General features: G+C 38.4%; 1 protein-coding gene across 1 annotated transcript in view; it reads right to left on the minus strand.

The window, feature by feature from the left end:
* Positions 1-22,562, minus strand: part of POU6F2 (POU class 6 homeobox 2) — a gene marked incomplete at both ends in the record, with an annotated part of 314,808 nt that extends 292,246 nt beyond the window's left edge. The window contains one exon of the mRNA XM_082306980.1: positions 22,458-22,562. Within this exon, the coding sequence (XP_082163106.1) occupies positions 22,458-22,562 (105 nt within the window). The remainder of the gene's footprint in view (positions 1-22,457) is intronic.
* Between the last annotated feature and the right edge of the window lie 518 nt (positions 22,563-23,080).

The following is a 23,080-nucleotide window of genomic DNA, read 5'->3' on the forward strand; positions in this document are numbered from 1 at the left end:
GCACTGAGTTGCTTGGGGCAGAGGGGTCTCTCAAACTTATAAAGATGAACACAAAACAAAAGATGATTGCTGTAATGTAACAGGTAGGTGACAGACTTTAACAGAACCTCTTGGCTGGATGGATTTTTGCTAAGGTTTGAAGATCTTTGGGAACCAATATACAGGGTTCATATTGTAAAAAATGACTCTAAGAACATGTAATCACTGTAATTTGACAATTAAACATGCGTGTATTTACTTCAATTTCATCCTGCTAAGTACCAGACTTGAAACACATCCCCCACTAAAAGCCATGGAATTTAACTCAATCTCACGTGAAGGATGACTACAAAGCCTACATGTGACTGAGGTCTCCCACTTACCCCCTCAAAGTGACACATACAGGTAGTTAATTAATTCGAAAGCTTTTCTGCACAGAAATTAATTTCAACCTCAAAAACCAAACCCACCAATTTTCAGTTACAATTCAGCTGCTTCCTACTAGATGCAAGCCAGACCCTAACTTTTGCTTGCAGCTACACAATCAGCAACAACATGGCAAAACAGCAGATCTCCAAGAACCACATTTTTTGTTGTTCACTGAAAACTCCCATTACATGCTGAGGAGATAGACAGCAGAGACCTACACCAACAAGGAGCGTCCATGCTAGCAGCACTGGGAGGGATTGAATAAAGGGAGGAGGAAGATGGCAAAGCATCTTGGTCTGCACAGCAGAAAACACCACCTGGTCCTGTGGGACCCAAGTCAAAGGCATGCTTTGTGTCTCATGGTGAGTGGGACTACTGCTCAGAGCCTCATCTGGGGACACCTTGCGTCTCCTAAGAGCTTTCATCTGCAACTCCTCTGGCATAGCTCCAGGACCACGTTTGTTCCCTTTGAAACTCACAGCCTCTCTAGAAATTTCATGTGCGCACTGGACAGCCAGAGGAGATCAAGGAGGCTACCTTTAAGTGATCAGGGCTGCCTACAAGCATATTGGCACTTCCAGGCCTTCTTTCCGCCAGTAATATCCGGAAACGTAAAGAATAACAAATGGGGAACTTAAACAGCTTTTTTAGGCAATAGTTTGTTTGCTAAATTTCTCCATAGTAAAAAAGTTTAAGGTTGTTCATTTTCACCTTAGACAATTTTTTTTTTTTTTACATTTGGTATTACTACACCATTACACAGCCTAGCAAGCCAAGCATCAGAAAAATTGACACCTTCAATTTCACACTATAGCTTTGCTTAAAAAAACAATAAAATACATTACAACAGCCATAGCTGATAAACACTAACCAACAAGCCTACTCCAGACATCACTATGCATACATACTAAAGAACTTCTTGCTTGTGAAGAACGACACAAATAGTACTTAAGACAGACCAGTAATTCTCAATTCATGAGAGCCCAGTTCCAAGCTCTACAAAGGGACACAATTTTTGGACATGGGGCACTTGGCAAGTTCTGAAAATAATGGTCAAAAGGAGGTTCGGATGCCAGGGCCAAACTGTGAAGTGATTATAGATTATTATGAAGTAATACTTGAGGGGAAAAAAGCTCTTTATAAAAGTAGAATTTTTTTGCAAGATGCTTTTCCCTTCCCAACTACTGTTCCACCACCATAAAAATTACGTGACAGTCAAGTACTTGTTCTATGAAAAATTCTATCTTCATGGTATTTTTAAAAACTTTTTTGGAGGGAAACATATATCCTTACATACCAGATGATTCCAAAAAAATATCAAGATAATACTTCATATGATAAAAAAATCTCTTTTGACTATTTAATATAAATGAACTGTGCTATGAAACACATCTCCTCCTCTTCTGATGGAGGAGAGGTGGAACATTTCCAACGTTCAGCTTTGGTACATTGCTTAGGACACTCTTTTTAATCAAATCAGAATTGCAGGCTTTGGAAATTTATTTGCAAGAATTAACCTGCCAGCTAGAATTTCAACAATAGCTTTTTAAACAATTATTTGTTTATAACTGTTATATAATGAAAGGCACTATTCATATCTCCTAACTTAAGAGTTACTTACAAGAATTCAATAAGACTTTCCAGTGTAGATCACAGTCCTCACCTTCCTTTATAGTACTTAGAGAAAACAGGCTTTAGAGTCACCAGCTCAGACTTCGACATATAGTTTTTAAGATGCCTAAGTCAGAGCAGATGAATGCCATATGAGTAATTAAGCATCAGAAGACACACAGACAGACATTAAAAAATTCTAGCCATAATTACAGGTTGGAAGAGGAAACTTACTGACAACTACAAGATTCATAAAACATGCAAGTACATGTGGAAAATTGAAAGTTCTTTAAAAGTTTCCCTAAATTATGTAGATGGAGGTGTGCCAGGCAATTCTTCCATTCAAATATATAATTGTACAAAGTGCAACATCCCTCCAGTTACCAGAAACATGCTGCAGTTCTATGTTTGTCTCCAAACCTAAGAATTTAAAAATGAATTAAGTCTCTCATTTAGGAGATACTTGTAATGATTTAAATTTAGGAAATACTTATAATGATTTAAAATCCTTTCAGGTAACATTAACTCTACACTAATTCCTAAAAATTGGGATAAGTGCTAATTCCCATTTGTGCAGCAACAATCTCTTTATCAGATAAAAATGACAGACTTCTGAAGGGAAAGAAAGAAATACCAAAATGTGTTTAAATCTGTTCTTGAAAAGAAGTATCTTTCTCTTCAGAGGAACTGAATCAACATATTAAGGTCCAATTACGCTATACTCAGGCAAGGATTGTAAGCATCCTGAAGTCTGCGTGTCTGTCTGGAAGCTTATATACAACCAGTATTTTACATGAATACATGTCTTTTAGTTTGCATAGGCTGTATAACAGAAACGAAGTAGTAAATCTCTCAGATGTTCTGCAGGAATGAATGCATCACTTGTGCATATTCCTATACGATATTTCTGTTTAAGCTAAATCAGATGACATTTGGACAACTTAACATTGATCCCAAAGGTATATTCAAGTTGGCAAGGGTGATTACATACCTACAGCCCAGGGAGCAGGAAGAGAAGACTACTGCGCAAGCCTACTGTGGAGATTCCCACACTGACCTCATTTGCCCATTCAGAGGTTAGGCCATACTCTAGCATACTCTGAACTTTAAGGGCATGAGGAATATCACTGACTTCAGCAGGGCTTCTCCCATACAAGCAGAGCTCAAAAATATTGCAACTACAACAACATTATTGAAGCAGATCCATTTAAGCCTGAAATATCATTTGAAGTTTGCTGCCATAGTAACTTTAAAGTATCACAGGGTCCTAATGTACACATTCCAAGAAACTGTGTGTATTAATACTAAAATATTACAAGAAACATTAGAATGCTGTATTGAATATTGTCATAAATGGGATATTTAAGTAATAGGGATCTTGTGTTGAATGTTCTTGTCGCTCCTGAAGTGGTGAATGGTTACAGTAAAACACAGGTACTGACAGGAAGCAGAAGGAAGCAATAAAAAAAGATTCATCCCTGGAAGATGGGGTTCTTTAGACCACTGAGAATGAACATACCTTCAGGTTTTGGAGCAATTATTTTTAAACTTCCTTCATGGTACACTGGGTATTAGTCAATACATAGCTTTTGGAAGGTAGAAATTTCTCCATAATCTCAGTTCATCAAGATCCTTCAGAGCAGATTTGGAATTGTTCTGTACCCAGCGCAGACTTTCTGTACCCGTAACTACCACAAATTCTCCAGGCAATATCAGTTAATAAATAAATCCCTGCTGACTTCAGTGAAGCCAGGATTTTCACCCTTTTCCCACAGACTTTTGTAAACAAGCTTAACAGAGTTTGTAGCTTGACAATACAGTAGAATTGGATAAATGCCCTTTGTTTTATTTATACAAGTAAGTTTCCATTATGGCATTCTTTAGACAGCAAGGTGGTGTTTGCTGCTGCTGCCGCTTCTCTGCAGTCAGTTAATACTTGTTAAGAACTTACACATTATTTCCAGCAAGGTAAAAACAGGAGAGTTTTGGAACATGGCAGGACTCAGGTAAACAAAACAGTCCCTCATTAGCAAGGTAATTTTCTCAACTGCAGAGGCAGAACCCTGCTAAAATAGTGATTAATTCTTTACCTTGGGACATGTCCAAAGCACATTGAATCTTGACACAAACTTTGATAGATTTTTGGATTAGGCCCTAATTAGTATTTACACTTGATCTGACTGTGCTCCTGATAAAGGTCTGTTTAGCAATATTGATAACAGCATGTTTAGCAACAGTATCAGAACCATGTCCATGCGTGCAGCACGTGTTTTGAACAAGGTTCTGTATTAAAAAAAATCAACGGGAGTAAATTTGCATGCCATTTTATATTCTAGCTCAGTTTCCTTTGGTACAGGAACGGACTGGGCTATTTTATCAGGTGTTGCTAGGAACCAGCAAATACAAAATGAATGAATGTCTATTGTGAACTATAGAAAGAACGTATATGAAGTGAGCCCAGTACACCTGAGCTCCATCTACTGATGCTGTTACCTACCCAAAGTGGAGTTGCAATGCTGGGAAAGTACCAGAGGGAGGACAATCTCCTAGACTGGAAAGAGCACCTGCTAAAAGCACAGAAGTAAGGAGGAGAATAGGTGCTTCAGAAGCCAAACACTACCCCATGTTTCTAAGCACACATTAACATCTGTGATCTATTCTCTAAATGAGAAACATGGTTAAAAAGCAACCTGCACAAGTGCAGCTACAAAGCTACTCCCCCCCACCCCTTTTGGCCTATTAGAGGGCAATGGAAATCCCCCCCAGAGCACTGCTGATATCCTGCCCAAGCTCCACACTGGAACCGGTGCACTCCGTTAAACTCCACTGGTAACACATTCTATACTTCATGCATACACTGCCACGTAAAATCACCAGGCTCAACTACATATTTTTCCATTTCATCTTACAGGTAGCTGAAGGGCTTGGAAGCAGGAGAATGTTGCATTTGTAAAACACTTTGGAATATATAAGTACACTAAAGAGAGATTCTTTAAGAAAGATGCAGACACACTGACATAACATTATCCAAGAATAAAACCCTTTGATGTAGAAGTCCTCTACTAGTAGAGAACAAAAAAAAGCAGTCATAGTGAATGGTAATTGTTGTAAGCCCAACGCACCTTCTGTTGAGAAGAACGCTTGTTAGCAATACTGTAACATAATGCAATGCTTGATGCAGCACAGCAAAGGACAGATTCTCAAAATAATTCAATTTTCACCTGACTGTGATTCTGTTTACCCTAACAGTAATTTTGCAAGTGGTAGTATGAGAGTTGAGGTAAGCAGATGCACCTGTAAGCCTTGACTTTCTCATCTTTGCTGCTTAAATGTCAAAACCTTCATCAGGCTGTTGGGAAAAAGAACCCAATATAAAAAAAAAAAAAAGAAACCTGTACCTGGTAGAATAATTATTTCTTTGTTCTTCCTTTTAAAAACAGCTTTCAAAGCTCTCTATTAATGTTCTACTTTTTCATCTGCGATACATCTTTCCTCTTTGAAGAAAAGATTTCCACCTATCAAAAAAGTCAGTCTTGGAACTGTTCTGTTTTGGGTTGGTTTTTGTTTTGTTTTGTTTTTCTTCAGCCTTTAAACAATAATCAATGGGAAAGTCAGACGCTACCAAAACAAAGAAAAATAAACCAAACCCTTTTTCCAAACTTGAACTACATTCTGGAGAACAGGCTACATTTTTATTATGGGTCTCTGATCTGTATTTCATAACTCTGATTTAGGAAGCAACTCAGAAAGAAACATTAATCTTTTACTAACAGTTGCCCAAATATTTCCTGACCAACAACCTTTTGCAACAGTCTGCAGCTGCTCATAGATTGCCCACACTCTACAGGCAATTAGCTTCCCCCAATGCAACACAGATGAATTCAACTACCGCATTTTCTCCAGCATTTCCTATGCTCCCAGTACAGAGAACCTCACCCGCAAAATTAAAACTCAGCAATGCTGTGATCATGCTTAATCCACTTTTACTGCCTTTCAACTTTGAAGAAAATTGCACAGAATTCCAATCATTTTACCTTACATTTGAGATCAATGAAAGGATGCATTGATCACTCATTACAGCTAGCAAACAGATACACTAAACTGAGTACAACACATCATAAAATAACTAGTGAATTTTGTAAAGCTTGGCAAGAGAAGTTTTCTTCTTAATTTCTTATTGTTATTTGTATTTTACTAGGGTATTCTCTAGGTAAGCAGATCCCTGCACCTGCCTCAGTCTATTCCTGCACCATTTTAAGACCTGGGCCTTAGCACAGGGTCAGTTATGACAAGATGGATGCTCTTGACTGAAATTCAGCAGCACCCCTTTTGTTGTATTAACCCAGTTTTTTAATTACTCCAACACAAGTTTTCCAGTGAAAACATAGAGCAAATCCTTACACTATTACAATTAACATGGTTTTTGGTTACTTCACATGTACTAGGATACACCCCACAATCCAACAGTATCAGGGTTACACAAAGAGCACCTACCACCACAGCTACAACAATACTTATGCGAGTTGTGACTCACCGGGAGCAGCAGGAGCCCAGAGCAACCTCAAGACAGGGCATTAAAACCGAGCCCACGTTTGTGTGCCTGTAGATCCCATCAGCTGCGTGGCCAGCAGCCTCGGTGCCCTCTTGGCCAGGCCTAGCACCAGTCACCCAGCAACACCAGGAGGACAAGGACTGGAAACCATGCTCTGCCCCTCCTAAGGGCAGTTGCACACAGAGGACATTTATGCACCTCCTCTGCTCCCTCAGCCTGCCTTCCTTCACCTCATGTGAAAGAAAAAAAATTGGTCTTAAATCCAGGCTCAACATGAATCAGGATTTTGGGCTTAAAAGGCACAGAGGCACTACAATACACAGCAAACCCTACCTCAGCTCACTCTTTATAGAGCCCAACCATGGCCCAAAGCCTGGCCTGGTGTCTGGCTGCCCACAGCTTCCTCCCAGGGAAATACCAGGCCTCAACTGAGCAGCCACACCTGGGGCCTCCCCCACCCTGCCCACGGCCCCATTTAGCCCAGCAATGCCACAGCTGTGCTGGCCTCCAGCTCCCCACAGCCCTGCCATGGGCCCTATGGCCTCTTACCTGACCGCTGTCTTGCAGGGTGGCCTGGACTCAGCCAGCCAGCCAGCCCTGGGTGCCATCCTGGGCCTGTCCCGCGCAGGTGCTGTGGGGACAGGCCCCGGCTGGTGAGGGCCAGCCCTGCTCCCCAGACCTCAGGGGCAGCAGCTCCCTCACACCGCCCGGTATTAAAGTGCTGGTTGACTTCCACCACCACAGCTGATGTCAATAAATGTCCTTGTGTAACTGAGGTCCAGCCAGTGTTCCTTATACCTTTTGTATCTTCTATATAAATTGAAAAGGATTATACATGTGACTAAGCTTACTCAAGAAATCGGAAATGCTACAGTTAAAACTCCAGGCCTAAAATTTTACAGTGTAAGAATTAAAGAAGCTGATGTCACTGCACAGACTGGCAAAACTGGAAGTTATGGAAAAAAATAACCTTCGCTAGAAAATTTGCTGTATATTTCATGGCTCGTTCCCCACAGTATTGCATGATACTATTGCAACTACACGTCTTACATATGTCACCCTTGAGCTAAAGAACCAAATTTTGAGTCTCCCTACCTGGCGTTTGCTGCCTCTGATGCCAGTAGCAGCTGTCCCTGAGCACAGGGGCACCGATGTGGGACTACAGCATAAAATGATTCAGTGATACAAATACATGCCCCAGATGCCAATGTGAGCTTGCATATGAAACCCATTCTTATCAGATCTTTTGTGAAGGGGAAAAAAAATTGTGTTATTTTAGTAAAACTTAATCAAATAATAGTTCTTTTTTTCTAGCCTGAACGGGAGACATTTACCAGATGAAAGCGGGGCTAAAATATATACTTTATCCTCCTAGCCTTACTCATGCTTGAGACAGCTGCAGATGCAGTGAGTGTCCAAGGTGGCATTTACCAAGCAGAAGCTGATCCAAAGCAGAAGGGTACTGACCAAAAAACAAGGTGTCTTTTAGAAAAGCAATTTCAAAAGAATCATTAAATCACATTGGGGTGGGGGGGATTGGTACCACAGCCAGCAATGCCTCTGCTAACAGAACAGCTCTGGATGTTAAGTCACTTTTAAGGACAGCTTCATAGACTCGTTCTTGGTTTTGTAACCTTTATCCGAGACACCGTAGGCCCCAATTTGCCACCAGATAATTCCTTTGCCAATTTACCTTCAGTTAGGGCATAAAAATGGAATTTAAGAGATTAACATTAATGTGGTAACAGCTAAAAGTTTTGCAAAGTATCAATAAAGAATAGGAAGGTGATGGGATCGAGCCCTGGTTTTTACACCTGTCTCAGTTGTTACTGCACCACTACTACAAGCATGCTTTGCTAACGCTTGGTAAGATGGGTCCCTGAACTTGCATCTGAGCAGATGCTGAATGGATAAAGGTGAATAGAAAGGATATAACATGGATATAGTTTTATTATCCTCAGTCTTCCTGTACACAACTGTTTCACACAGCTCTCTGCCACAGCCTAATCCTGGCTACTAGTCCTAATCTTTCAACCTTTGTGAGTCTTTATTACCACTAGTTCAGTATATAAAACTATAACAAACCTGTTAAAAAATAACTTTGAAATTTTCAGCCTTACCAAAACACCTTTTCTCTAGCTGCCATGCCCTCCTTCCACCCTGCATCTCCCCCTTCCTTCTAATCTTGCCTTTTTCACACCCCCATGTTGGCAATTACTCCTTTCCCTTTGCCCGTCACTCTGCCCCACATAAGTGGTTTTTACTAGCTACCTATTCCCAGTTCTCCTTCAGTATGAGGGTGTGCTCTTACTAAATCATACACTAGATTATAGTTGCAATTGTAAATAATGCTGAAAGAAAGCTAAATAAGTTTCAGAAAATTATCCCCTCCCATCAGAGATAAAATTGGCATAGTATAGGAATTAAAGTGACTTCAAGCTGCTGAAAGTAGCAATTATATCTGTTTAAATGATAATCCAGTGTTGTTTCTTTGTAGTAACCTGAAGCTTTTACTTTGCAGTAAAGGAACTGTATTAGAGACTTGAAGTGAAAAAGCACTTGGCTTTGCAATGCTTCCATTTTTAACATTGTAAATAACTAATTGAGGCTGTGGAGAATTAAGAGCCAAGTATCACCTATTATAGGGGTTTCACATGTCTAATTTATACAAAGACCAGTGTCTATATATATCCAAAAATCTAGATGTCAGTCACTGTTCTAGTAAAACTACTGGATAAGTTGATAGGTTTTGTCTGTTGGAAATAGTAATGGCAAGATCTCTGGGAAATTTTTCATTCAAAATGAAAATTCAGCTATGTTAGAACCTTTAATCCTACCATTCATATGAAAAAGAGAGAAAAAAAGTCCATATGTTTCAGTTTGGCATTTTGTAAGCAGAAGAGTTTGAATGCTTAATTCAAAGTTAGTTTTTCTTTAAAAATTCTCTTTTTTAAATCTTTAAAAACTATGCAAAACCAAAAACCCCTGAAACATTTTAAATGAAATAAGACTTTTCTGGAATTTGGCCCAGAATATATATACACAAATGTGTGTATATATATACATACATACATAAACTTTCTGCAATTTCTGGAAAGCCAAAAACCATTATATATCAAATACTATATTCAGAAAGAAGTATAATAAAATATTATCTAGATTGTCAAATACTATTATGGAAACATAAGTGGAGGTGTGGAAGTGTAGAGGTCATAATAAAGGAATGTAATATGTGCGGCATATGTAGTTGTTTACATAATTAAAGGGTCTATTATTATCCATATTTACAAAGAAAACAAATTATGAATTTACAAATACTTCATTTGAATTATGTGGCTTAACAACACAAAAAATGTTTTTCATATTTTGCGCATGTAGCTTCATATTTTTTAAAGGAAAACTGAGATACTTTGCCAGTGGGATTTGCCAGCAGAAATTTCTGACCAGCGAGGGAATCTGCCCCACAGGTTTTTTGTTTCTGCCTTTATCCCTAGCCAGGTTCAGTCCCCTCTCCATTGCTCCTTTCATCTCAGCTTGCCCACAGACAGGGCGAGCCCTCTTCCCTACTGTCCCTCACAGTTCCCAGCCTCTCTTGGACCCACTCTTCCCTCAAGCTCCTACTTTTCCTCTCGATCCCTCACCACTCTCTAGTCCTGGTTGACTACTTGTCCACTCATTGTTTCAATCTATATTTATATCTTCCATGGCTCTTGTCCTGTCTTCACTTGAATCACGCTTCTTCCTCCTCCATCTCCCCTAGAGGGTGGTCACGGAGTACATAGAAGAGTGAGGGTCCCTGGTGCCACCTCTGCCATTTCCCAAGATGGGCCAAATTAGAAGCTAGGCTTTCAAGGGGGGACAGAAATTATCTGATATCCCTAAAAGAGGGAAGAAGATACGGGCTTAAGTTGGAGCAAGAAAGATTCCTTTTGCCACAAGGAAAACTTTCTAACAGTGTGCGCTAAGGCAGGGATAGTTAAACTCAATGAATAGCACGAGGATACTGTGGAATTGGTGCTGCTGGAGTGTTCCAAATTCCTGTCAGATGTGACTCAGATAAGCTGATCCTGTCTATGTGCAGGTGACTTTCTGAGGTTCCTTTCACACCTTTATTTTCTGTGAATCTTTAGGGGATGTAGCTGTTTAGAGTTGCCAAGTAAACATGTGCCAACTACATTCTCAAAGGCTTGGAACATAATCAAACATAGGTGGATTGTCACAGGATACCAGAAAAGACATCTCAGACACAATGCTCCTACTCCTCACCAAATTCAGAGTTTTGCTCTTAAATATGGGGTGTCTTTAAAATGGGCAAAACTATCCCCTATTTCCCCATCCTCCTCAGGAACCGCTGAAGTATTTTAGCTGAAATTGTCTTCAAAAATACTGAGGAAGAGGTAGCCAACCAGGTAGAAACACTAACAGCAGCAGCAGCAAAGGTCTTAAGATAGGAAATACCGGGCTACTTAAATTATAGAAGCTTCTACAAGCCCTGCCAATATTTTTCCCTTGGGCTCTCACAAAATGGGGAAGCAAAGAGAGAAATATCTCACAACCTTCACAGAATCCCTTAAGCCTCCTATGTGCCTGTTTGAAAGGGATTATGAAATAAAATGGAGTAGGAAGCTTCTCAAAATTTCAAAGAAAACTCTTGGGCCAACCCCCAAATTGCTATTTTAATATTTTTTCCCATGTCTGACTAAATTTTAAGATGTTTCCCATTAGTGTAACTGTCATTCTTTGCTTTACTTCTTCTCTCCTTGTTTGTTGTTTTTATTCACCCTTTGACTTGGAGTTGAAGAATTCATCTGACAATATAAAGTATAGAAGGAGGGAATTTAACTGACATTAATTCCTATGAATTTCATTTGTTTTCTTTTTCACTAATCCAGGTGTACTAACTGAATAATGCACTGGAAACACAGATCTTTGTCAAAATGTTGCAGCGAACAACACTGCAGCCCATGGGGTAAAAAAAAAAAAAAAAAAGAGAGAGAAAAAAAAAAGACATAAATAGATTAAGCCTTTTGTTTTAAGCATACTCATTTTAAAACCACAATGCACATGATTGATTGAGAAAGCAGCACTTGTTTTGGTTGGGTTGGGTTGTCAGGTACTGACTACTATGGTTTGACTGGTGCTCACTTCCCTCCCTTTCATGTTTTCATTACTGCCAGCAAAGGTATGGATGGTGGCCAGTAAAACAGGATTTGGCCCTTTCATCTTGTCTGTTTTTCAATTCAAATTGGATGTTAATGAACGCCTGTTTGTAGCTAAATAAGGCTTAGTCCTTCCTCTCTTCCCCCAGTCTGACTTCTGCCTATCCCTTTTTTATTTCCATCTGAAAAAGAAATGGAAATTCCAGTCCATCTATTTAGGCCTGATTCCCATTTACACTATGGTGGTTTTCTATCATTCTGGAAATATAAAAGAGCTTTGAAGTACACATAAATAAATTACTCTTACACCCACTTTACAGCAAGTTTGTACTGCCAGATGGTATAAAGAGGTCTCAGTATAAAGTAGAATCAGGCTACTATCTCCAGGGGCTAAGCTTCTCAAAAAAGAAAAATAACCAAACACAAGCATTAAAAAATGAAACAATAATAGCTATTTTTAACAAGATTTCTCTTTTCAGGTGCCAATTTCAGTCTTGGTTTCTCCAGAATTAAGGGAAATTACATGAGAATTTTTACAGTTTCCCTTGCAGGACTGATCGGGAGGGGAAAAAAGAAGAGACTGGTTTGGATACAGTATAATTAATATCAGTCCAGGCAAGGAGCACACTGGGCTCAATTTTAGTGTCCTTCTCTTTTGCTTTTTGTGCTTTCTTGCTGGTTAGCTTGGGAGTCACATCACGCAGTTCGTAATTAATCAAGCATTGTAGACTACACTGGTAAATTTGCTCATGTAAGGGCTTCTGAATCTGATGGAACAAGCTTAAAAGCTGCTGGTGATCACGTTTACCCAAATGTAACCCTGTTTAGCTCCACAGAGTTACTTGTGATGCACCCTGCTAAACATCAGATCAAAAAGAGACCCCAAGAACACATCCTGAACATACTCATTTTTAACATCTGTTTGAGGTTTTGTGTGCTTTCATTTTCTTAGGGAAATCTGAGGCTACTTTGCAGTTTTTTTAATTTAGAGAGTAACTGAAATTCACCTACATACCCTAATAAACGCCTGTTGTATCAGAAATGAATGATATCATGATACTAATGAGGTAAAAAAAATTCTCAACACACTGGCCAGATTAAAAGCACAGATCCTTGTGCGGTTCTTAATTCAATAAAATGCTGTGGTGCTTCATGGTCAGAAGGAAATACTCCTTCCGCAGCATGTGTTTCTGCTGTGTCCTTCATGAAAGAGTCAAAGGGTACTTTACAATCCAATCCAATGCTGGATATAACCTTTTAAATAAATAAACTGTGGTTTAAGGATTTAGAAAGCACTAGATCAAAGAATGTAATCTTTGAGATCTAATAACTACGGTGATGGGTCTAGCATACAGACATGAGCAGAATGGAACAAAGGCTTGCTGAATATCCACAGTGCCTCTTGGGTTAAAATTCATTACAGAGTCACTCTAAATACCTAGTTAGGGGGCAACCCTCGATTTCTCCTCTTGCTAAGAATCCAGCATGAACTTAAAAAATAAACAGAAACCAATATATTCAGGGGAAGAAACTCCAATCTTCAGCCCTTTTTTTTGTTGTTTGGCTATTCAAAATCCAGGTCTTACTTTCCAAACACCTGCCAATGAGTCCATTGCTCACCCCTGCCAAGATTTCACATGCAGCCTCCAGGTTTTTGCCTACACCACCACCACCTCCCCCCTCCACGCACAGACTCCTACTCTCCAGGATTAACTGAGTGGAGCTGGAGAACTGGCTTTTTTTTTTTTTTCAGCTGTACATGTCTGTATCCCATTGAGGCCAGGTGAGATCCAAGCCTTTAGCATCACATAGTCTAACACACAATACACTGCTCATGTGAGCTTTCCCAGTAGGTCTGGGGGATTACTTGTGGGTGTGCTTAAACGGTTTCACGATCACCCTTCAAATAAACAGCAGCACTAAAACAAACAAACAAAAAGATAACCGTGTTCAAAGCCATTGCAAACCCTCACGTGCTGCTTTAGAACACTCCAGCTTCTCTTCTATCAGGCTTTGAAATTGTGAGCTTTGCTCACCGACTTGCACACACAGGTTTTCTTGCCTTCTTCGGTATGAAGCTGGAGCAGGTGGTGAATACTGCACCCAAACTTCTGGAAAAATCTTCTTGTCTTTCTTTATTTCCCACCATGGGCATTACAACACACAAACCATCACTTCTGCCTACCGTTCAACCAGCATCTTGTCAAATCTGGCTGCAAGATTAAGCTTCCCCAATTCTGAATTCAATATTGCAACCCTAAGGATATAAGAACCAAGCTGGAACATTCTGTTTTTTGGGGTCGTTTTTTTCCTCTTAATGAACAAAATTGTTTCAGCTCCGAGATCACAGTTTGCCCTGACTATAATGATAAATCATCGTGAATGACACTAAGTGAAATGAGTTTGATGTTCTCTGCTTTATTCTTCCACATTAGAAGCCACTTTTACATTTGCCACAACTTTCAACCTTTCCTCCAAAAGACTGAGAGCTTCTTGTTTGCAGATATTATTCCTGCTTTGTATAATCCAACTGAAGAATGTGAAGCACGTTTTGTACACAGAAAGGGATGGGCACAGTGAAGGGAAGGTAAGACTTACAGCCAGGAATCCTGCAACAGCTGTTTGTTTCTTAAAGCAGCATAATTCTCCTTTATTCCAGCTTATTTTATTTCACTTTAAACAGAACAATTTTCATGGGAAACCTTTCAATTTTTCCTTCGTTAACAATGTCTGAGCAGGGGAAAAAAAATCGAAGTAAAAATTTCCCCTTGTGTTCTTCATGGCCTAATCCTGCCTTCAAAGAAGACTAAAAACATTCAGGTCTTGCTGGAACAGAGTCCTGCCTAACAAAGCCGGTGGAAAGTCCAGGACTCTGGAACCATTCAGCAATTGGCAGCATCTGGTTCCAGTACCAACAGCTATAGCCACCACGACAGTATCTCAGAACTGACAGACTTTAAAAGTATCAGTTATTTGCATTTTTAGCCCTTTTTTATTTTTAGAGCTGGATTCGGTAACATTCAGGCACAGTTCTCTATTGTTATAAATTAAAACAAATAATAATCACAGCCTTTAGTGTGTCATACTATGAATAAATGGAAGCTGATGCTAGTTTGCCATTGATGGGAGACAAAGTAGTTTTAAGTCATAAGCTTGAGATAAGGATATAAAATGTTTTAGTCATGAATATTGTTGCTTCAGTCTTAGTCTATGCTGTAATTTTTTTCCTTACACCCCCTGCCCCCCAAAGATGACTTCCAGAAATGGGCTAAAGCCTCCAGCTTTTTTAAAAAAAAAAAAAAAAAAATCATACTTTTTATTCTGTTAAAACTCCTCCATACTTCATTGCACATGAAACATGAGCAAAGCTCAAGTAAAACCCGAGGTAGAGCTTCACAAGTTGGCTCAGTAAGTGGAAAAGCAGTTAGAGATGTAAACAGTTTAGTGAAAAGGACAACATTCTGATACAGAATTATCTCTTGTAATATGTCTAACAGCAGCTGTTCTGCAATACTATTAACATGACTTTCACTAATCTGCTTGTAAAAACCTCATGCTCTATTATTTTCTATTGCTTGAAACTCTTGTTTCCATAGCAGGGGGCAACTAAAAAAAACGCTTTTGATTTTTGCTGTTGCCCTTATAATATTTCCTTTTTGGAAGTGCCATTTACACAGCTGGATTGTGTCTTCTAAACACACACAAGTCCAAGATCCTTGAAAATGCTAGAAACTTGTAAAATAAGAATTACTTGATGGAATCAGTGACTGAAGTAGCATGAAGTTCCTTTCTAACTTTTTTTTTTTTTTTTTTTTTTTAATTTCCTTTCTTTTGCTTCAGGGCTTGTTTCTCTTTACAATGCCCTTCCCCACCTGTGGGTTCAGAGCCCCATCCTGGAAAGAGTTACCTATGGGAATAGATGATATTCAGCAATTAGTTTAGGTAACACTCACTGGAAATATCACAGAATCAAAAATTACTCTTGTAAGTAAGATTTTGCAGCACTGCTATTGGATTTCTTTTACGGTGTGGTAGTACAGGAAAGCCCATCAAGACAAGACCCGTCTGTTTTGACAAGAACAGCTCTCAATGTCCTACCCTGTAAATACTCATTCACACGAGCAAAGGGCATAGGACAGCTGTGCAACTACGCCAGAGAGCAAGATCTGTTTCCGAGGCACTCATCTCCAAAACACATTTCCTCAGCTTCAAGTATATGCATCACTGTTAACAACATCAATTGCTATGACTCATGTGAGTAAAAGGAAAACTATGCATAAAAGTTTGTTGGACCTAGTTTTGCTATAACATAGTATGGCCTATACAAATTCTACCACTTGTAGATAGAAAAAAACCAGGCTTATTAGTAACTACAAAATGTATTATAAACAGCTTAAGAAAATTTGTAGCATTCACCATGTAAGGATGGCTTGGAATAAAGAGTTTTGGGTCCCCTGTCCTCCCTGCCCCCCTTTTTAAAAAAAAAACAAAACAAAACAAAACAACAACTTTCTCCCACTACCACTTCTAAAAATGGCTAGAAATTTAGAACAGTCTCTTGATCTTCAAAATTTTCTTTTGATCTAACAGTTAGATAAAGCTCTCCTATGGAGCAGCACTACCAGTCAACAGAGAATCAGCAGCAAATATCAACAACTAATCTTTCTCTTTTGAAGAAATAGTCCTACATATCACACAGGTTTCAAAGCCAACGATAAAACAAAAACCCTGAAGCTATAGTCCATTTACCTGTAGCCCTGACATCCTCGAAAAATAAAAGTGTTCAAGAGCCTTGAGTTATTATCTTTAATCCTAACAGTCAATTCTAATTATAAAAGAGTTTGCATTGCAATTATTTAGCCAGCATTTAAACCAGACTTTGTTATATTTATTAGCAATGACAGTTACTCAATAGGCAAGTTGGACCAGATCCTGCAAACCGTTTTTACATGAGGAATCCCATTGAGTTCAGTATTGTACCATGCACCTGAAGATTTAGCAGCTGCAGACTTCTTATACAGGCTTAAGTGATTTGCTGACCAACTTTTACATGCACATTTAAGTCCTGTTAAGTTTAGTGAGAGATAAACACGCATATATTGAGAACTGACTGATCCGTGGTTCTTCCTGCCATTTTTACAATTTCAGAGGAAGAAGCAGCATTACAAGCAAATGCCACTGAGATGTAAATCACAGGAAAAAAAAGAATATTTTGCCATGTCCTCATCTAACATTGAAAATGCTATATACAATTTGTCTTCAATTGTCCTTTTATTTTCTTCCATTTGAGTTGCAGTTCAGATCAGAGAAGAAAAATAAAAGTCTTGTTGCAGCTACAGGTCAGTCTAAGATAAGAGGCTCGGGACAGTCACTTCTATGTACTGTACATACAAAAGTGGCCCAGATTGGTATTTAGTTTATCAGTCTGGAATCTAGGAAACACAGCAGAGGTACTTGAATGTAAATGCATTGCCTAAAGATAAAAATCTACATCACTGGACGAGTGTCGCTTGCCTGGCAATTTAAAGGTCATTTGACATACTTTATTTTTCTCTTACGATTAGAATAATAGTGAATATACACAGAGTGTAAATCACAGCTTTTTAAAAGTTTTGACCTCTTAATTAGCCTGACCCACAAACTAACACATGAGACAGCAGAGTAGCACAGAATGAAGGAGAATAAAGAAATTAAATAAGAAAAAATTACTAAAGATATTTTTAGAGGGCTGATTTCAATTAAAACCTGATTTTGGTGTGAAAATAAGAAAAATCTTTTTACGCATGAATGAAAATGATAAAAATCCATCTTTTCTGCCGTAAAAACAAAAGTCAACAGAGAATTGCATTCTTTTGCTGGAATCCAGGCCTAGGACCAAAGAATTTACATATATTAAATTAACAAGATCCAAGCTCCTCTACAACAAATATTTATACTGTAAAATATTACGGCCACATTCCTGCATCTTCTTACAATAATAATTCTTAAGGACACAGTGTATTAGAGAGCGTATAAAACAGTGGGTTTCTGCGGAGATGGAATGCTTCATTATCAGAGTACCAGCTTGTTCATAAATATTAAAAAATATGTTTTTGAAGTTTTTCAAACATGATTCTCATTGTTTACGTTGTCTCTCTACTACCGAGCACAACAGTCAGTGTGTACCTGTCCATAAGTCTCTCTCTCACAGTCTCAAACTGCAGAAAGCAACTGCTGGTGACTGTAAAGGACAACAATGTCTGTGCTGGACATACACTAAGCAGACAAGGGGACAAGTAGTCTGACCTTACTTATGCAAGTAGTCATGCTTACAGTGATGGGTCTAATTCTTGCTAGGGAGAACAGGATTTGTCTCAAACTGTAGACAAAAGGGCACAATTCCTTGCTGTATTATAAAAACGGGTCTTAAATTTGTGTGCAAGAGGGTTCTTTTCCATTTGTATATGTTATAGGCACTTCTGTATATTAGCTTAGAGATGGAAATGGGTATTCCAAGAGAAAAAGACCTTCCCTACTACTACAAGAAGAATCACTTAAAGATTGCTCAAGACAAACTAACATTATAGATCTGATCTTCCTTTGGTAAAAATTAAACTCCTGGATATGTATTGATCTGCATTACAAAACAACACTGACAACAGATCAAACTTCTGAAAAGTGACCCATGAGTTACAGAAAGGAACGGCTTCTGCAAAACATTTATCCCCCTGCTCTATTGTTGTTAATTGTTGGGGGGGGGGGGGGGTGTGGAAGAAAAATTAAAAAAGCAACAAGCTAAAACACAGAACAAGAAGACCCACCTTGGCTGCAGCAATGTATCAGTCTCATAAATCGGGCTTCAGAGCAGAACTCTCCATGGGAAAAGAGTGCATGTTTACCCTTGCATAAATAGCTTTTACTAGATGATGAGATCACATGGAGGATACCATTGAAATATAGAAAATAAACACAGTTAACATGTAGAAAGAGAACTCAAACATAGCAATAATAACTGCAAACACCTGCTTATTTGAAGAGGAATGTTACCTAATTTACTTCCTCTCAGTTTACAGAGATGTAATTTAAGCTGCCCCCCCCCCCCCTTCCCGTTTTAGTGTATTTGCAAGAACCAGTGAACACAGAAATGTGCAGCCAGCCCGGGCCCTCAGGCCGGTGGATCAAGATGGCAGGCTGGCCTGGGCTCCCCTGGGGATAGCAGAGCCAGAAGGGTGATTGGACACAGTGACCTGTCTGCATGAGATGAGACAAAAACAGGAGGGCTGTAATGCTGATGAACTAACCTGTCACTCACAAGCTCAGGTCTGAAAAAAAAAAAAAAGAAAAAAAAAAAAGGAAAAAAGAAAAAAAAAAAAGATGGGAAAAAAAAAGAGGAAGGTACAGTACAGATTTTAAAAAGCATACAAGGTAGAGAAAATACAGCGTAACTGGAATAATTAGATGATGCATTTAATTACCTGTTCATTTAGATGGGCTCAGGATATATAAGGAATACGGCATAAAAATCCAGCTAATAGTTTCTATAAGAGCAAAACACATTTGAAGAAATAACAGGTATTATGGTTCAGCGTGCAAGGAAGGATGCTACAGACTATTGCTGACAGGGATCGGGGTTTCATTCCAAACACTCCACTTATGAATCAAAATCACAATGAGCAATGAGCTTCTAGATCTTGACACGCTAGGCAAGGAGGTTGTTCTTCAGAGTACTTGGCTGTTTAATTGTTTGCTTGGGGGAGGAAAAATCCAGAGGGAAGCTATACAAGCAATTCCACACCTTGGAGCCAGTACACCCAGGTGCTAGGTAATGGTCAGGATTGTAGCACTCTGCCTACCATTGCCCTCACCAGTGGGAGCCACTGTGGATACCGGTGCTCGGAGACATACGAAATCAAGAATATTTAAAGAAAAAAAAAAAAAAGTGGAAAATGTATTTAATGATGAACAAGTACTTGGTGTTGAAAATGCCTTTAAATGAGCATGTTCCTGCTATTACTTTCGTGTCATACACAGACTAGTGTTTGAACTACAAATAACTGCTAGTGTTTCTGGTCTCCATTGGAGCAGAGATATACTTGTATAGTTTGGATTTTTAATTAGGCAAGTTCACACTCCATTAGCAACAAACAAGACTGAATTTAAAGCTACATCTGCAGGATTAGTCAAAACAAAATTTAGTTCTTACAGCTGGAGAAAAATACAAGTCTGAAATAACAAGGCCAAATGATAAACATTTAAAGTTTTTGCTTTCAGAGGTTTGAAAGTTAACAAGGACTCTTCAGAACTTTTTGTAAAACAATAGTGTCAGGAAATGAATGTCTCTTATAAAATACACACATACTGAACGTGCAAGTCTTCATTATTTATCAATACTAAACAGAGACTTACAGTGTGGAAAGATTTTATGGCATAGGGTTTGTCTTTTGATCGTTATTTTCTTTTAGTATTAGAGTCCATAGAGAAAGTCTATTTCTATTTTCAGCAACATATGTTAATTATACTGATTGCTCTAGGCTTCCCAAGTTTTAAGTAACTCTTATTATACAACTAGAAAATACATCATTTTTGTCTGAAAAGATAAACATTTTGTTCTGTCTTCACATGTAGCTAATAACAACCAAACACTGGACAATTAATCAAAACAAAAATATACTTGGACATTTTGTGGATTTATAAACACGTTTGGATGTGCACACTTACACAGATGATATGTAAATATGCACACATACAGATCTACAAAAAGTGTTTGAAACACCTAACATATTAAGTTGCACAATAATAATATCCATAAATTCCGACATAAAAAACCCACAGAAGTTAAGTCACCTAAAATAGTGAAATGTATTTTTCTTTTAAGTGCGTGCCCTTGTTATTGATTTTTAGGAAATGAAATACACTAACACACGATATAAACATTTTTCCAGACATTCACTAAACTTTTTTTTGATTGATGAAATATGGAATGTTACACACAGAAAAAACCATGCTGCTACCCTTTCCAGCCTCAAAAACCACTTTCCGAGAGCTAGCAAGCTTTAAACATAAAATAGCTAACTCACACTTTCTTACATGCCAAAGCAAAAGTTACATTAAAGAGATATTACAAGCTTTGAGATTTATCAAGGTTTCAGCCTACATTTTCTGTCAAGTGTACTTGCTCAAAACCGTGCTATTGTATCTGCCTTAGAATTATTGAATATATTTCTTTAAGACTGAACAAGTTTACACGAAAAGGTAATTAACCCACTCTAAAATACATATTTCCACACAATGTAATACTGGCAAACATGCCCCACTTTTTAGGTATAAGCCAGCCTAATAGAAAGCTGTTAATGTTTGGGGGATTTTTAATAAAAAATGTATCTTCTATTTTTAAAATATTTAAAGCAATAAAAGTCTGTGGTAAACATGGTATTACATATTTGACATTTTCTGCCCAGAAATGCATTACTGTGTACGATGGTATTAATAAACCATGTGCTTTGAGGGACTTCTGTGCTTTGCCATAATTTAGTTGAAAACAGTGTGTAGGATGCGTATTTTTCCACCATTGTATCAACATATAGGAAACACAAATACTATGTCATCACCTCAGCAGCATGCGTTCACTACACTGGAAACATATGCAAAAAAACACAAACTTTTGAGAGTTCAAAAAATAACCTTTGCCAGAGACTGATTTACAAGTCAGTGGTTAATGAGAAAGTGTTGAGCACTTAAAATTTTGTTAGAAAAAAGAAAAACAGACACCCTCATCCGACTCCGGCTGCATTCAGAGGAAAACAGCCCTCCCTGTACAACAGGACAAAATAATTTAATTTCTTTCCCCACTTCAGATTATTATTTGAAGCAAATGCAAAGACAATGATTCTTCTCTCTTCTGGCTAAAGCTAGAAACAGCACGGTTAAAACACACACATAAAAACTACAGACTTATCAGAAATCACAAAACAGAAAGAGAAGGACTCACTGACCCATTTGGAAGACAAAGACGACAAAACGGAAAAGCTCTAAAAATCAGCTTGTGAGGCCTTTGAGAGATATTCTTCTGGCATTTCATCACAGCAGCCCCAGACCAGTTCACTTCCCTGGATACAGGGAGGGAGAACTAAATAGAGCTGTTTATTAAAGCTGTTGTGCTGGATTGCATTAGGAAGCACGAGCAGACCACCTGGACCTTTCAGATTGTGGCAGTGTTTAATTTGCAGGCTGCCCCTCTGCAGCAGCAAAGACTACTACATTTACCAAGCTCAATCACACATTATCTGGGTTAGGGGTAAAAGAAGAAAAAAGAAAAAGAAAAAAAAAAAAAAATCCACAGCCTGTAGTACAGGAATACAGTCAATATCGAAATAATGAACAGCATTAGAAATAGAAAGCAACTCCCCAGCAAACATAACACTTCTACTCCTCGGTTCTTCTACTTTAGCACATTTAAATAAAATACAAAGGTAAATTAATAAATAGATTGATTTGGCAAAGCTCAGACTAAATTATAAACTGGGTTTATTAGAAGAAAAGCATGGTATTTTAGGTTTAACTAGTGATTCCCTGGCCAGATTATTGTGGTTCTTTTGCCTTTCTCACTTTCAGTACTACACTCACTGGTAGCTGAAGATACAGATAGAAAGATGGTACTGTAAATATGAATTATGTGAATCATATGGTTAGACCCTTGTGGAAAAAAAAAAAAAAATAAAAGGGGAGTTGAGAAATGGCTGACTCCATACCTGACCAATTACAGCTTGCATGGTCCCTGTGTCCTGCTGAGCTGAAAGATCGCAATCCATCATATGTAGTCTTTGAAAAGGAGAATGGGGGTTTCTGGCATGCATCTGTCAATCAACTTCTGCACTCACAACCATCACCAAAAGCAAGGGAAAAAAAGTCAAGCTGCTCCACCAAATAGGATGAAACAGTCATGTGACCTTCAGCACACTCACACACATACATACTTCCATACAACGTACGAATTTTCTGCAGATATGAAATGACATTGACAAATACCCAATACCAAGTAAATAAAGTGAGACAAACAGCTACTCACCAAAGACAAAACACTTGCTGTAATCTTCAGCCTAAAGATTTAATAAACCTAAAAGGTATTTTAAACCGAGGTTTTTTCTTTTGAGCCTAAACTTTTCAGATAAGGTGATATAATTTTATATATGCAGACAGTGGTGAGACCTTTAACCCCGCGCATCCTCTCGCAGCCTCTATTTTTTATTCTCCCCTTTGTACTTCTACTTTATGGCTGTTTGAGTTCCTGATTATTTTGTTTTTCTTTAAGTTTCTTTTGTGTCAAAGTGAAGAGGCTTGCACTGCCTTCTTTGGACATGCACAAATTATGAGA

The sequence above is a fragment of the Platalea leucorodia genome, assembly GCF_965183815.1.
Source record: "Platalea leucorodia genome assembly, chromosome: 1".
NCBI lineage: Eukaryota > Metazoa > Chordata > Aves > Pelecaniformes > Threskiornithidae > Platalea > Platalea leucorodia.